Source organism: Stegostoma tigrinum, chromosome 38, assembly GCF_030684315.1.
Source record: "Stegostoma tigrinum isolate sSteTig4 chromosome 38, sSteTig4.hap1, whole genome shotgun sequence".
Lineage (NCBI taxonomy): Eukaryota > Metazoa > Chordata > Chondrichthyes > Orectolobiformes > Stegostomatidae > Stegostoma > Stegostoma tigrinum.
In genome coordinates this window covers 654234-669295 of record NC_081391.1, presented here as the reverse complement: position 1 = coordinate 669295, position 15062 = coordinate 654234, and the positions used below count along the sequence as shown (strand labels likewise).

General features: G+C 42.9%; 1 protein-coding gene across 2 annotated transcripts in view; it reads right to left on the bottom strand.

The window, feature by feature from the left end:
• Positions 1-15062, bottom strand: part of sgsm3 (small G protein signaling modulator 3) — a 195703-nt gene that overhangs the window by 44717 nt on the left and 135924 nt on the right. For both annotated transcript variants that reach the window (XM_048521343.2, XM_048521344.2), the window contains exons 15-18: positions 14512-14566; positions 11277-11326; positions 1735-1887; positions 1178-1248 (exon numbers count right to left, since the gene is read on the bottom strand). In XM_048521343.2, coding sequence (XP_048377300.1) covers positions 1178-1248; positions 1735-1887; positions 11277-11326; positions 14512-14566 — 329 coding nt within the window. The remainder of the gene's footprint in view (positions 1-1177; positions 1249-1734; positions 1888-11276; positions 11327-14511; positions 14567-15062) is intronic.

The window sequence follows — 15062 nt, the reverse complement described above, 5'->3', positions numbered from 1 at the left end:
TGGGGATCAGTCTTAGGTCCTCTGTTGTGAGGAAAAAGTGGGCGGTTTGATTAGCAATTTTGCAGATGACACGAAGATTGGTGGAGTTGGTGATAGTGCCAACAATTCTGAAAGGATACGACAGGCTATAGATAGATTAGCGACTTGGGCACAGAAAAGGCAGATGGAGTTTAATGCGAGGTGATGCATTTTGGTGGATCAAATTTAGGTGTAAATTATACTGTTAATGGCAGGCCCTTTACGTGGTGAGAACCCTAACCATCCACCATGTCCTTTGGCTCCACACATAAATTCCCTTTTTTACCTTAAATGATCCTACCTTTTACCTCGAAACCCTCTTGCTCCTTATATGTATATAAAACACTTTGGGATTTTCCTTAATAATAAGTTAATAATTAATAATAATTATTAATAATAAAGCAGCAGGTCAACTGAAACACTCAAGTCCACGAGGCACCAGATTGTATAAATTGCTTTCATTTCACACTGTCAAATCGAAAAAGTTCTTGTTGTGATAGATGGTGGGTGAATGCTCTACACAGTGCCCATCAGTCCCTGAGCAGGTACAGTGCTTTATTACTTGTGATTAGTCACACAGTAAAGCACATAAACTGGAGTGATGCAAGCTGACAGCTCACCAAACAGGCATGGGCAATAAATGTTAGCCAGCCAGTGACACCTGTGTTCTACAAGAAAATTAAAAAAAGCTCCCTCTATTCTTTTCAATGGAAAGTAAAGTTGCCTCTACATTGTACCCATTGAATACTCCCATGACTTGTATAGCATGGGGTTAGAAACAGAATAAATCTTTCTCTTTCAAAATTAAAGTAAATGTCTCCCTACTCTGCTAAACTGAAAGCAGTGCTCCCACTACTCTTATCAACTGGAAGTAGAGCTCTCTCTACTCTTCTAAACTAAAATAAAACTGTCTTTAGACTTCCAAACTAAAGGTAGTACTGTCTTCACTTGTCCCCATCAAACATTCCCAGGATAGGGTCAGCACAATGTTAGATACAAAGTCAAGCTCTCTCTACACTTTTAAACTGAAACTTCCCTCTACTCATTTCAAGTGAAAGCAAAGCTCTCTCTGCACAATCTCTATTAAACATTCTCATGAAAGATGCAGAATATAGGTACCTCTACGCTATTCCAACTGGTAAGAAAGAGTAAAATGTACCTGTATGTTTTACACAGCACTAGTCGAGAATATACAGAGTCAAAGTCTCGTTCCACTTCCTTTCCAGCAGCCTGTGAAATAAAGGATGAGCAATAATTCATGAAGTAGAGTAACAAGGGAAGCGAGAACAAAGCAAGAGGAGTGAAAAATAAAAGAGAAAAGGGAAAAAGGGGAAGGGGAAAGAGAGAAGTGTTGCCAAGTGGGTGAAAGGATAAAAAAGAATGGCAGAAATGGGGAAAGGGACACAGGAGAATGGGGATAGAAGGTAGAGAAAGTGACAGTACAGTGAATGCAAAAAGAAAAGTTGTGGAGAGAGGAAGTGAGCGGGAGAGGGTCAAGAGTCAGTTAAAGCAAAGATGAAAAGGGGAGAAAAGAGAAAGGGGATAGACATAGAGAGAGGAGAAACAGTATTGTGGAAAGGAGTATAGGGAATTGGGGAATGAAAAGCAAAAGGAGAAAAACTGTTGAGAGGCACACCACAAATAATTTATGTACAAAAACTGAGAAATATTTCAAACATACAAATGTTTTTCAGAATCCACAGTCAACCTCTTTACCTCTTCAATAAAAAGCCAAGGATGGCAAGGACCACCTAGGATTGATGGTTTCTTCAAACCCTGTTCAAATATTGCCTTAAGTGCTGGGCAGAGTGATCCTCGGACCAGGTCTGTTACTGCTTCTGTTACTGAATCATCTCCAGCCATTGAGTACTGTCAACCAAAATATAAATTACACCATAAGCATACAGGAAAGAAAATCTTTCAGAGCGAAGCTGTTAATGTCAGGTAAATAAGGGATGTGTCTACCTAGCATGTTGTATGGAATTTTATTATTACGCATTGATCAATCTGGAGCATAACAAGTCTTATCAGACTCGAAATATTAGTCTGTTTGTCCCTCTACAGATGCTGTCAGTCTTGCTGAGATGCTCCAACAATTCGTTTTTTTTAGATCCACATGTCTCTCTCTCAGCACCTGAATGTTTGAACCTAACCTCACCATTGTGTCACCTCGCACCAATGGAAAGTGCAGGACTTCATGCCAGGAATAGCACCGAACATATCTAAAAATTAGACATCAACCTTAAGTTATCAAACAGGACTACTTGTGTGTCAAACAGCATAAGCAGCAATTTATAAAGCTAAGCAATTACACAGCCAACATATCAGATCTAAGCTTTGCAGTTTTGCCACATCCAGTCATGAATACTGGTAGACAATTAAACAACTCACTGGTGGAGGAGACTCTATAAACATTTCCAACCTTAGTATGGAAGAGCTCAACGCATCAAGAGTCAAGGCTGAATCATTTGCAGCATTTATCAATCAGAAGTACCAAGTGGATGATCCATTTCAGCCTCTTCTGGTGGTCCCCAGCATTACAGATACCATTCTTCAGCTAATATGATTCACTGCACCTGATGTCAAGAAACAGTTGGAGACACTGGATAGTGCAAAGGCTATGAGACCTGACAACATTTTGGCAATACTACTGAAGACCTGTGCCCCAGAACCTGTTGCTCCCCAAGCCAAACTCTTTCAGTACAGTTATAACTATGGCACCAATCTGGCAATGTGGACCAATCTGGCAATGTGGAAAATTGCCTAGGCATGTCCTGTAACATGAAAAGGAGGACAAATTTAACCCAACAATTTCCTCCCAGTCAGGGTACTCTTGATCATCAGTAAAATAATAGGTGGTGTCATCAATAGTGCTATCATGCAGCAAGTGCCCTGCAAAGCTGGAATCAATGAGTGTTGGGGGAAAACTCTCCACATGTTGGAGTCATACCTGTCACACAGAAGACGGATATGGTTGCTGGAGGTCATTGAATCACAGAGCATGGAAATAGACCCTTTACGCTTACCATTATTCCAAGTTAATCCCACCTGCCTGTGCTTGGCCCAGATTGCTCCAAACATTTCTTACTGATTTACTTATTTAAATGTCTTTTAAATGTTGTAACTGTACTCAAATCCAACACTTTTTCTGTAAGTTCATTCACAAACGAAGCAATATGTGTAAAAAAAATTGCCCCGTGTCTTTTTAAAATTTTTCTCCTATTACCTTAAAAAAATGCCCCCAGTCTTGAACTAGCCTCTGTAGAGAAAATACGCCTTCACCTTATCTATACCCCTCATGATTTTATAAACCCTTGTAAGATCACTCCTCAACTTCCTATGCACCAGTGAAAAAAATTCCCAGCCAGTCCAGCCTCGCCCTCTAGCTCAAACCCTCCATTCTCAGCAACATTCTGGTAAATCTCTTCTGAACCCTCTTCAAATTAAAAATATCCTTCCTATAACAGGGTGACCAAACTGGACACAGTATTCCAGAAGAGGCCTCACCAAAGTCCTGTATGACCCCAACATGGTTTCCCAACTCCTAAACTGAAATGTTTGAGCAATGATGGCAAGTATGTTAAACACTTTCTTCATCACCCTATCGATATATGACATAAACTTCGAAGAACTAGGTGCCTGAACTCCGAGGTGTCTCTGTTCTACAACACTATCCAAGGCCCTACTTTTAATTATTTAAGTCCTGCCCGTTTTTGTTTTGCCAAAATGCAATACCTTACATTATCCAAATTAAACTCCATCTGCCACTCTTCAGCCCATTGACCCAATTGATCAAGATCGCTTTGTAATCTGAGATAATCTTCTTCACTGTCCACTATACCATCAACTTTGGTGTCATCCCCATACTTACTAACCATGCCTTCTATATTCTCATCTGAATCATTTATATAAATGACAAACAAATGTGGACCCAGCACCAATCTCCGTGGAATACCTTGGCCACAAGCCTTCAGTTTGAAAAACAACCCTCCACCATCACACTCTGTCTCCTGCTTTTAACCCAATTATTTTTGTTTGTATCCAATTGCCAAGTTCACCCTGAATCCCATGTGATCTAACTTAACTAATTAATCTACCATCTCGAACCTTGTCAAATGCTTTACTAAAGTCGGAGTAAATAATGTCTACCGCTTTTTCCTCATCAATCTTCTTGGTTACTCCCTCAAAAAATTCAAACAAGTTTGTGAGACATGATTTCCCTCGCAGAAAACTATGCTGACTATCCCTGATCATTCCCTGCCTCTCCAAATGCATATAAATTCTATCTTTTAGAATCACTTCCCACAAATTACTCACCACTGAAGTCAGACTCTCAGGTCTATAATTCCCAGGCTTTTCCTACATCCTTCTTAAACAAAGGCACAACATCAGCCACTCTCCAGTCATCAGCACATCACCCATAATTACAGCTGATACAAATATTTCTGCAAGAGGCCTCTCAATTTGTTCCCTAACTTCCCATAATGTCCTGGGATACACTAAATCAGATCTTGGAGATTTATCCAGCTTCACAATTTCTAAGACCTCCAGCAATTCCTCTTCTGTAATGTGAACTGCTTTTAAAACACCAATATTTATTTTCCTGAGTTCTTAGGCTCCAGTTCCTTTTCCACAGGACAAAATATTCATTTAATATCTCTCCAATCTCCTCAGGTTCCACACAAAAACACAAAGTTAGTCATCTTAGCTCCAGGATGGCTCTGTAGAGGTTCTTCAGGGTAGTGTACCAAGCCCAACCATCTTCAGCTGCTTCATCAATGGCCTTCCCTCCATCATGAGGTCCGGGGTAGGATGTTTGCTGATGATTGTACAACATTCGGCATTCATTTGCGATTCTCAGGTACTGTACATGTTGAAATGGAACAAATCTGGACAATCACCAGGCTTGGGGTGACAAGTGGCAAGAAACATCCACGCCACACGTGCAATGATTATCGCCAATATGAGATGATCTGACCAGTGCCCCTTGACATTCAATGGTGTTACCATTGCTGAAACCTGCACTATCTACATCTTGGGGGGTTACCACTGATCACATTAACACAGTGGCTACAGAGCAGGTCAGAAGCTAGGAAGGTAGGGGCGGCATGGTGGCTCAATGGTTAGCATTGCTGCCTCACAGAGCCAGGGGCCCAGGTTCAATTTCACCCTCAGGTGACTGTGTGGAGTTCTCCCCATGTCTGTGTGGGTTTCCTCCAGGTGCTCTGGTTTCCTCCCACAGTCCAAGATATTAGGATTATTCCACGGCACAACATCGTGGGCCAAAGGGCCTGTACTGTGCTGTACTTTTCTATGTTCTATGTTCTCTGTGCAGGGTAGGTGGTTTGGCCATGCTAAATTGTCCGTAGTATTCAGGGATGTGTAGCTTAGGTGGATTATAAGGGGATGGGTCTGGGTGGGCTGCTCCAAGGGTTGGTATGGACTTGTTGGGCTGAAGGGCCTGTTTCCACACCATAGGGATTCTATGACTCTATGAATACTGCAGTGAGTAACTCACCTCCTGACTCCCAAAGCCTGTCCACAATCAACAAGGCACAAGTCAGGAGTGTGATGGAATATTTTTCATTTAACTGGATAAGTACAGCTCCTTCAAAACTCAAGAAGCATGACACCATCTAGGACAAAGCAGCCCACCTGATTGGCACTACATCCACTAGCATCCACTCCTTTCACCACTGATTCTCAGTAGCAGCTGTGCGTACTATTTCATAGAGCATACAATCCCTACCATGTGGAAACAGGCCCTTTGGCCAAACACGGCCACACTGACTCTCACAGCATCCCTCCCAGACCCATCCTCCTATAACCCACCTAATCTACACATCCCTCAACTCTGGGCAATTTTTCATGGCCAATCTACCTAGCCTGTACATTTTTGGTCTTTGGGAGGAAACCGGAGCACCCAGAGAAAACCCATGCAGGCGTGGGGAGAACGTGCAAATTCCACACAGCCAGTCACCCAAGGGTGAAATCGAGCCAGGGTATTATCAAGATGCAGTACTGAAATTCACCAAAGATCCTTAGATAGCACCTTCCAAACTACTGACCACTTTCATCTTGAAGCAGAGACATGGTAACACTGTCACCTGGAAGTTCCCCTCAAAGCTACTCACCATCCTGACTTGGAAACTAATCGCCAGTCCTTCACTGTTACTGGGTAAAATCCTGGAAATCCTTTCTGAAGGGCATTTTCAGTCAACCTGTAGCTTGTGGACTGCAGCGATGTGGAAGTACTTAGTAGAGCTGTAGCAAAACTTGACCTTTTCTTGGGTAATAGGGCATGGAAAGTGCCTGAGGTGTTAATGGGGCAAATTTAGGACCAGTGATCATAATTCTATTAGTTTTAAAATAGTTGTGGAAAAGAATAAGCAAAATCTGAAAGTTAAAGTTCTAAATTGAAGTAAGCTCAGTTTTAAAGGTATTAGACAGGAACTTCTGAAGTTGACTGGAGGAGGTTGTTCGCAGGTAAAGGGACATCCGGCATGTAGGAGGCTTTCAAATCTGAGATAACCAGAGTTCGGAGACAGTATGTTCCTGTTGGTGTGAAGGGGATCGTTGGTAGGTATAGAGAACACTGGACGGCTAGAGTTATTGAGGCTAGTCTAGTCAAGTAAAAGGAGGCATACGTCAGGTATAGATAGTTGGGATCAAATGAACCCTTGGAGGCATAAAGGGGGAGTAAGAGTAGGAGAACAGAGACACTTAGGGGTGCAGGTACATATTTCCTTGGAAGTGGCATCGCAGGTAGACAGAATGGTGAAGAAACCATTTGGCTTGCTTGCTTATGTTGGTAAGACCATTGAGTACAACAGTTGGGAGGGCATGTTAAAAACATTGGTGAGGCCCCTTTCAGAATACTGTGCACAATTCTGGTCGCCCTGCTGTAGGAAAGATGTTGTTAAATTAGAAAAGGTACAGAAAATAATTATAAGGATGCTTTTGGGTCTAGAAGGTTTGAGTTATAAGGAGAAACTGGATAGTATGGGCCTTTATCCCTAAAATGTTGGAGGCTGAGGCGTGACCTTATAGAGGTAACTTTATATCATGAGGCATAGTTAGGGTGAATTTACCAAGATCATTTTCCCCGGGATAGGGGAGTCCGAAACTAGAAGGCATAGGTTTGGATGAGCAAGTGGAAGGGGGGGTTAGTAAGTTTGCCGATGACACGAAGGTTGATGGAGTTGTGGGCAGTGTGGAGGGCTGTTGTAGGTTGCAACGGGACAGTGACAGGATGCAGAGCTGGGCAAAGAAGTGGCAGATGGAATTCAACCCAAAAAAGTGAGAAGTGATCCATGTTGGAAGGTTGAATTTGAATGCAGAATACAGGGTTAATGGCAGGATTCTTGGCAGTGTGAAGGAACAGAGGGATCTTGGGGTACATATCACAGATCCCTCAAAGTTGTTACCCAAGTTGATAGGGTTGTAAAGTAGGCGGATGGTATGTTGGCTTTCATCGGCAGGGGAATTGAGTTTAAGAGCCGTGAGGTTATGCTGCAGCTCTGTAAACCTCTGCTTAGACCACACTTGGAATGTTATGCTCAGTTCTGGTCACCTCACTATAGGAAAGATGTGGGAGCTTTAGAGAGGGTCCAGAGGAAATTTACCAGGATGCTGCCTGGACTGGAGGGGAGGTCTTATGAGGAAATGTTGAGGGAGCTAGGGTTTTTTGCATTGGAGCGAAGAAGGATGACAGACAACTTGATAGAGGTTTACAAGATGATGAGAGGTATGAATAGACTGGATAGTCAGAGACTTTTTCCCAGGGCAGAAATGACTATTACGAAGGGGTATAATTTTAAGGTGATTGGAGGAAGGTATGGGGAGATCTCAGAGGTAGGCTCTTCACACAGAGAGTGGTGGGCATGTGGAATGTGCTGCCGGCAGCGTTAGTGGAGTCAGATACTTTAGAGGCTTTTAAGCGACTCTTGGATAGGCACATGGAAGATAGTAAAATGTAGGGTATGCAGGGTAGATTGATCTTAGTAGGATAAATAGGTCGGCACATCATAGGCTGAAGGTCTGTACTGTGCTGTACTGTTCTATGTTTAAGGTGAGAGGGGAAAGATTTAAAAGGGACCTGAGGGGCAACTTTTTCAAACAGAGGGTGGTGTGTGTATGCGATGAATTGCCAGAGGAAGTGGTAGAGGTGGACACAATTAAAACATTTGGCCAGTTAAAAGAAAGGGAAAGGTTTAGAGGGATATGGGCCAAATGCAGGCAAAGGGACTAGTTCAGTTTAAGATACCAAATTGGCATAGGTGAATTGGGCCACAGGATCCTGTAAGAATCAATGACTCTATAAGGCAGCTAATGACCATTGGGCCATAGGGTCCTGTAAGAATCAATGACTCTATAAGGCAGCTAATGACCATCTTCTCAAGGGCAACTACGGATGGGTAATAAATGCTGGCCAGCAGCGATGGCCACATCCCATGGGTGAAAAAGAAAAACCTTGTCTCTCAAAGGTTGCTCTTTCCATCTATTCACAGAATTGATTTCTGATATTCAACTGTCTACGGTCTCTCCGAGCTAGAAGAGAGGGTGCAGAACCCCAGAGAACAGTACAGCATCTGCACTGGCACCCTCAAATGATACTACCTTGACTGGCAGTGAAAATTCATTAAACATAGTCCACTAAGAAGGAGGTCTTATTCTAGGAGGGTACAGATATTAGCAATTGTTTGCTTTGAAAGCCTGAGCCTCCATGATCCTGGCATTTACAGACATTGAGAGAGCTTTAGGACCAGCTATGAAGGTCTCATCTCCTTTAAGATGGATCTCTGTGTTCCTCTCCCCTGTTCTATTGACCGACATGTGGCATATGAGAATGCAGCCGCTGCTGTTGCTGCTTTTATTTATCATCAGAGGACCAAGGGCCAAGTGGAGGCTAGAAGCCTAGAAGTGCAGATCAAGGATCAAATGAAGATCAAGGCAGATAAAATGATTTCTGAAAAGCAGGAAATCATTGTCTCACAATAGAAGAACTGCCACAGGTCAGGTGCTCCGAGCACTAACCTCATCTAGGCAGGGCTGTAGCTATAGTTACACTGTTCTAAGCCTGTTAATTGTTCTGACCAAGCTCTCCACACTGTGCTCTTTTTTTATTTGTTGTTGGGACATGGTCATTGGTAACCTAGCAGTTATTACTCATCCCTAATTCCCCTCAAGGTGGTGCTGGACAGTTTCCTTTGAACCACTGCAGTCCTGTCAGGAATTCCAGGATTTTGACCCAGTGACAGTGGACAGATGACTATACAGCTCTAAGTCAAGACGGTGTGTGACTTGGAGGGGAGCATTTGCTGTCCTTGTCATCAGCAGTGGAAATCACAAGCTTGGAAGGTGCTGTCCAAGCCGCTTTAACCAGAAGTCACAGAATTCAGAAATTGGTCAACGGCCTGGTGTGTCATGAAGAGGAAAGAAGAGAATTTCTTTCACATATGAATGTGCTGCCTGAAGATCAGAGGCATTTATTTTCACAGGGTGTTTTGAGGCTAGGACCCATTGAGGCAATTTTCCACATTGTTTGGTAGATTCCAGTGCTGTAGCTGTACTGCAACAGCTTGGCTAGGGGTACAGCTAGTCCTGGAGTGCAAGTCCTCAGTTCTATTGCTGAAATGCCATGAGGGCCAGTTAGCTTTGCAGTATTCAGTATCTTTAGCCATTTCTTAAACCCTCATGGAGCAAGTCGAATTGGCTGAAGACTGGCATTTCTAATCCTTGGCACCTCTTGAGAAGTACAAGTTAGATCCTTCACTTGATACTTCTAGCTGGAGATTGGTGTGAATGCTTTATTCTCATCTTTTAGCTTCACATGCTGGAGATTGTCATCATTGAGCATACAGAGGTCACGAAGCCTTCTTCTGATTGAAGTTTCATTGTACAACATCATTCATGACTGGATATGGCAGAATCTCAGGGCTATGACCCAATCTGTTGGTTGTGGGCAGAGATCTCCCCTCCCCCCACTGCATCCCAAAACCAGCCCAGCTCGTTCCCCCCCACCACTGCATCCCAAAACCAGCCCAGCTTGTCCCCGCCTCCCTAACCTGTTCTTCCTCTCACTTATCCCCTCCTCCCATCTCAACCGCACCTCCATTTCCTGCCTACCTACCTCATCTCGCCCCCTTGACCTGTCCGTCCTCCCCGGACAGGCCTATCCCCTCCCTACCTCCCCACCTATACTCTCCTCTCCACCTAACTTCTCCTCTATCCGTCTTCAGTCCGCCTCCCACTGTCTCCCTATTTATTTCAGAACACTCTCCCCATCCCCTTCTCTGATGAAGGGTCTAGGCCCGAAACGTCAGCTTTTGTGCTCCTAAGGTGCTGCTTGGCCTGCTGTGTTCATCCAGCACCACACTTTGTTCTGTTGGTCGTGGGGTTGTCATATGTGCTTTCACTACTTAGCATACATGTAGTCCTGTGTCATAACTTCACCAGTGTAGTACCTTATTTTTAAATATATTTGATGCTGCTCTTCAGACCCTCCTTTTTGAATTTGGGCTGTTCTCCTGGCCTGATAGTGATGTATTGCAATGACTGTGCAATGAACAGAAACAAGAGATTCTGACTTTCGACTTCCTTTACCCAGGACTGTTCCAGTGTGCAATGATTCTCAACTGACAAGACAATTCAGCAACGACAGCCGCCTTATACACAGCAATATATTTGAGTAGATTTTCTAGCTGATTGCCAGCATGTACGCTAAAAATTGCAAACAGCTCATTTTTCATTGAAACAATGCAAACTGAGGTTGGCATGCTTTGTTTAGTGCCCTTTTGTCCACACTGGATCGAACAGTTCCTCGCCGAGTTACCAGAGATTCATAAACATAATTCACTTGTGAAACATTACTGAATAAGCAGCCCAAAGTTTGTGACATTCATAACTCAACATACAATTCTAGCTATCACAAAGCTCTGTTCTACAATGTCTCAAAAGGTGCACAGATTCTGGATCATGGAGGCAATCAGCCCACACTAAGACACTCTCTCAATTCATAATAATCACAGAAAAATCAGGACAACAGCAAATTCTCTAGATACGCAAATCTGTGGCAAGTCTCAGGTCTGACAAAAGGTAACAGTGTATCATCAGGAATGCATGTCAGAAGTGATTGTCATTTTAGTTTTGAGGTACGCAGGCACAATTACCACTATTCTCTGTATACAACAATGATTCACAAAAGGTAAAGGACTGATGTACTCAATTCTGGCATATCCATTCATGACTGAACCCACCTCTTTACTTCGTTCATCCAGAACCTCCACAAATTTTGCAGGAAACCAGCCTGTAGGAAAATTTCAAAGGTTAGAAGCAAGAAACAACAAAACCTTCTGCGGATTGAGATATTGTAGCATGAGGAGAGCATTTGGAATACTTGTCCTTTGTATGAGGATTCCGATATTTCAACAGCAGAACTTCAACAGTGCACTTCTCAGTTGCAGCAATCACAGTATAATTGATTTTTTTTGCATTAGCTAATTTAAGGCAAACACAACAGTCTTCTTATTTCCACTGCAATCTAGGGGTAAGCACAATCTTTTAACTTTCATTATTTAAATTCACATCCTGTTTGATCTGAGAGAGACTATTAAGACTGGTCAGGAGCAATCTGTGACCACTTATGGTGACAGGTCATTAACTGGAAATGTCAACTCTTGTTGCTTTCTCTCCTGCCAAGCTTGCTGAGTTTCTCCAGAAATGTTTTGTTCACATCACACCGTAAGCTTCAGTACTAAGAACCTGATGAATATTCAGGCACAAAATAGAACATAAAGACGCATGACAAATTTTAACTGAGAGGAGCAGGCAAGCTGATGTTTTGGATTGGGACCCTGCTGAAGAAACGTCAACTTTCCTGCTCCCCTAATGCTGCCTGGCCTGCTGTGGTCCTCTAGGTCCACACTGTGTTATCTCCAAATTTGAACACAAATCAAATATGCAAATCTTCCTTGGACATGCTGTAAACTCTCCTTACATGTGAATCTTCAGTACTGCTCATTCACAAGCAGTTTGCAGTTAATGGCAAATATGCTTGCTTAACTGGCAAGCAAATCATAAAATACACTCACAGCAATCCTTACCCGAGCAGTGATGCTGATGAGTGGATACCAAGCTCAGCACTGAAGCAAGAAATGAGCTCTTTCCCTCACGATTGAGAATGAGAGAGAAATGAGAGAGAGGAGAGCAAGTGGGTGACTGATGGGAGACAGAGTGAGAGTAATAGAGACAGACCGACAAAGCCTGGATTTTATGGGTGTGGTCTGCTTGACCTCTAGAAGTACAATCAGTCAGCAGCTGATGTAGCAGAAAGGAGCCTCCTTCACAGTCATAATTCACTGCAGACTGACTAAACATTGTAAGTGTGGGGCTTCTATCTGTCACTCGTTGGTAGAAAGTCCTGCTATTGACATTACCAAGCTCAATAGTGGGCACGGCTGGGACTGCAAGGAGGAGTTGGAAGAGAAGATGACTGACAATGCAGGAGAACTTGAGAGCTCAGGGAGGGGACAGGAGCATGGAGACGTGTTTTTGGATAGCAAGCAGCAAGAAACAAAGTTGGAATGACACCTAAGACAGCCACACAGTACTCCCCTCTCAATGAGGGTATTCCCCTTTTCCTACTTTTTTACAAGTTGGCCTCCGGAAATGGATGATGTATCACTGTTTGGCTTTCCACATTAACTGCATTCTGAATGAATAATATTCAGGATGACTGAGTTGATAAAACAACTCAATTGAACTTCTATTATTTATGTCGAACATGGCAGTTAGATTGTGACTACAGAGAACAGATCATAGAATCCTACAGTATGGAAGCAGGTCATATGGTTCGAGTCCACACAGGCTCTCTGAAGTGCATCCCACCCAGACCTGCTCCCCTACCCTATATCTGAAACCTTGCAATTTCCATGGCTAATCCACCCAACCTGCACATCTTTGGATTGTGGGAGAATGTGTAAACTCCACAGAGATAGTTGCTGGAGTGTGGAATTGATCCCAGGTCACTGGCACGGTGAGGCAGCAATGCTAACCAATAAACCACTGTGCTGCCCTTGATTGGGGGATGGTGGAAAGACAGTGAGCTTCACACACTTCAGATTTTATTTGCCTGTACAGAGGGAGTGTGTGTGAGAGAGTGAGACAGAGAGGGGGAGAGGGAGAGGGGGTAGAGTGACAGACGGACATGGAGAGACACAAGAGAATGAGAGACAAATGAAAAAACTGAGAGGCACAAAGAGAGTGAGAGACAAAGAGTTTGTGAAACACATTGAGAAAGACAGGGAGTGAGATTGAGAGACACAATGTAATAGAGAGAGAAGGAGAAAGAGAGTGAGAAGGGAACAGTGAGTGTGAGGGAGACAGACAGAAGGTAAACAGACTAAGTGTTACAAAACTGTGAGAGACAAACAGCAAGACTGACAGACACAAAGAGAGTGTGAAACAGTGAGTATTGAGAGAGAGATAGGGAAAAACTGATGGAGTCAGAGTGAGACAGAGAGAGACAGATAGAGAGAAAGATAGGCAGGCAGACAGTGTGAAAGAGATAGGAACAGAGAGTGAGACAGACTGAGTATGAGAGAAATAGAGACAGAAAGAGAGTGAGAGAGACAGAACCAGACAAAGTGAGAGAAATACAAAGACATTGTGAAAGAGAGACAGTAATTTTGACTAGTGATAGGTCAGGTGTATCAAAAACAGCTCAAGGTTAAAGTAGCATAATTTCTAATGATGGCAAAAGGTAAAATTGAAACAACTATTAGGAGCAGTCGCTCCGAGACTCTCAAACTGGCATGAAGTCTAACATACTTAATTTGTTGAACGTGGCCATCTCTTGGCTTGTTCATGGATTACCAGGCCACACATAAAAGTCAACTGTAATTGTGACTCTTTCCTTATGAATTAGAGTCATAGAGTCCGACAGCATGGAGACAGGCCCTTCGGCCCAGAACTGGGCCATGCCAAAAAAAATGTCCGTCCCACGCTAACCGCATTTCCCTGCACTTAGCTCATATCCTTCTAAACCTTTCTTATTCATATATTGATCCAAATGTCTTTTAACTATTGTTAGAACTGTCAGGAATGAGCAGTTACTGATGCTGCCTGGGGAAAACGCAGTTCAAAATGCTGCACTCTGCTGGTAGTTCAGCAAAGGATCAGCCAACAGCAATTTGCTGACCAAGGAGTGCGCACAGTAGCAGTGAAATGTCTGAAATAAATTGATACAAAAAATGAGAAAAACCTAACGAATGTTAAAGAGAAATAAAACCTTAAATAAAGCAGAATTATTTTGAATTGTTAAAAACTGGCTATATGTTGCACACACATACAAGCATTTAAAAACAACTGGAAGTAAGTGTGCACAGTTGGAGTACGTTATACCATGGCTGGTGTTCGCAGATATTCTCATTTAGTGGCCGGGTCATACAGGGAGTCTTTGATCAGACTTAAGAATAATATAATGTTACCCACCTCGCAGCCCATTCAGCTCACCAACCCAACAATGCTCATCCTTCTGAGATATAATCTGAAAGAAACAAGTGGTGATCTCAGTCAGGCAGGAACAGGACACTTGAAATGCAACAATACAATATGACTGCAAATTTAAAATAGAAACTACTCAGAGGAAAATACTGCATTTAAATAACACACTATCAAACGGTGGCAGTGTGACAATTAGTATAAGATCACACCTTTAACTGTTCCCTTTCTGTTTAAGCAAATCAGCCTGTTCCATCCCTTTCGACTTTCCTTTAAAATCCTCACTTAGCCTCATATTGAAATTTTGTTATGTTTTTTTCACTGAGATATCTCCATGGCTTTCCTTCCTCTGTCTCTGTATTGAACAAGTTCTGAATCACAGTTGTTTCCAACTGCATCTCACAACATCATACTTTCCTATACTGGGTTAATCTCTCTCTCCATTCCAATCATCCACCCATATTCACAGTCATGACTATGACTTTGTCATCTTAAATGGCTTCACCACGACCACACTTCCTACGTAACCAAAGATTACGGAC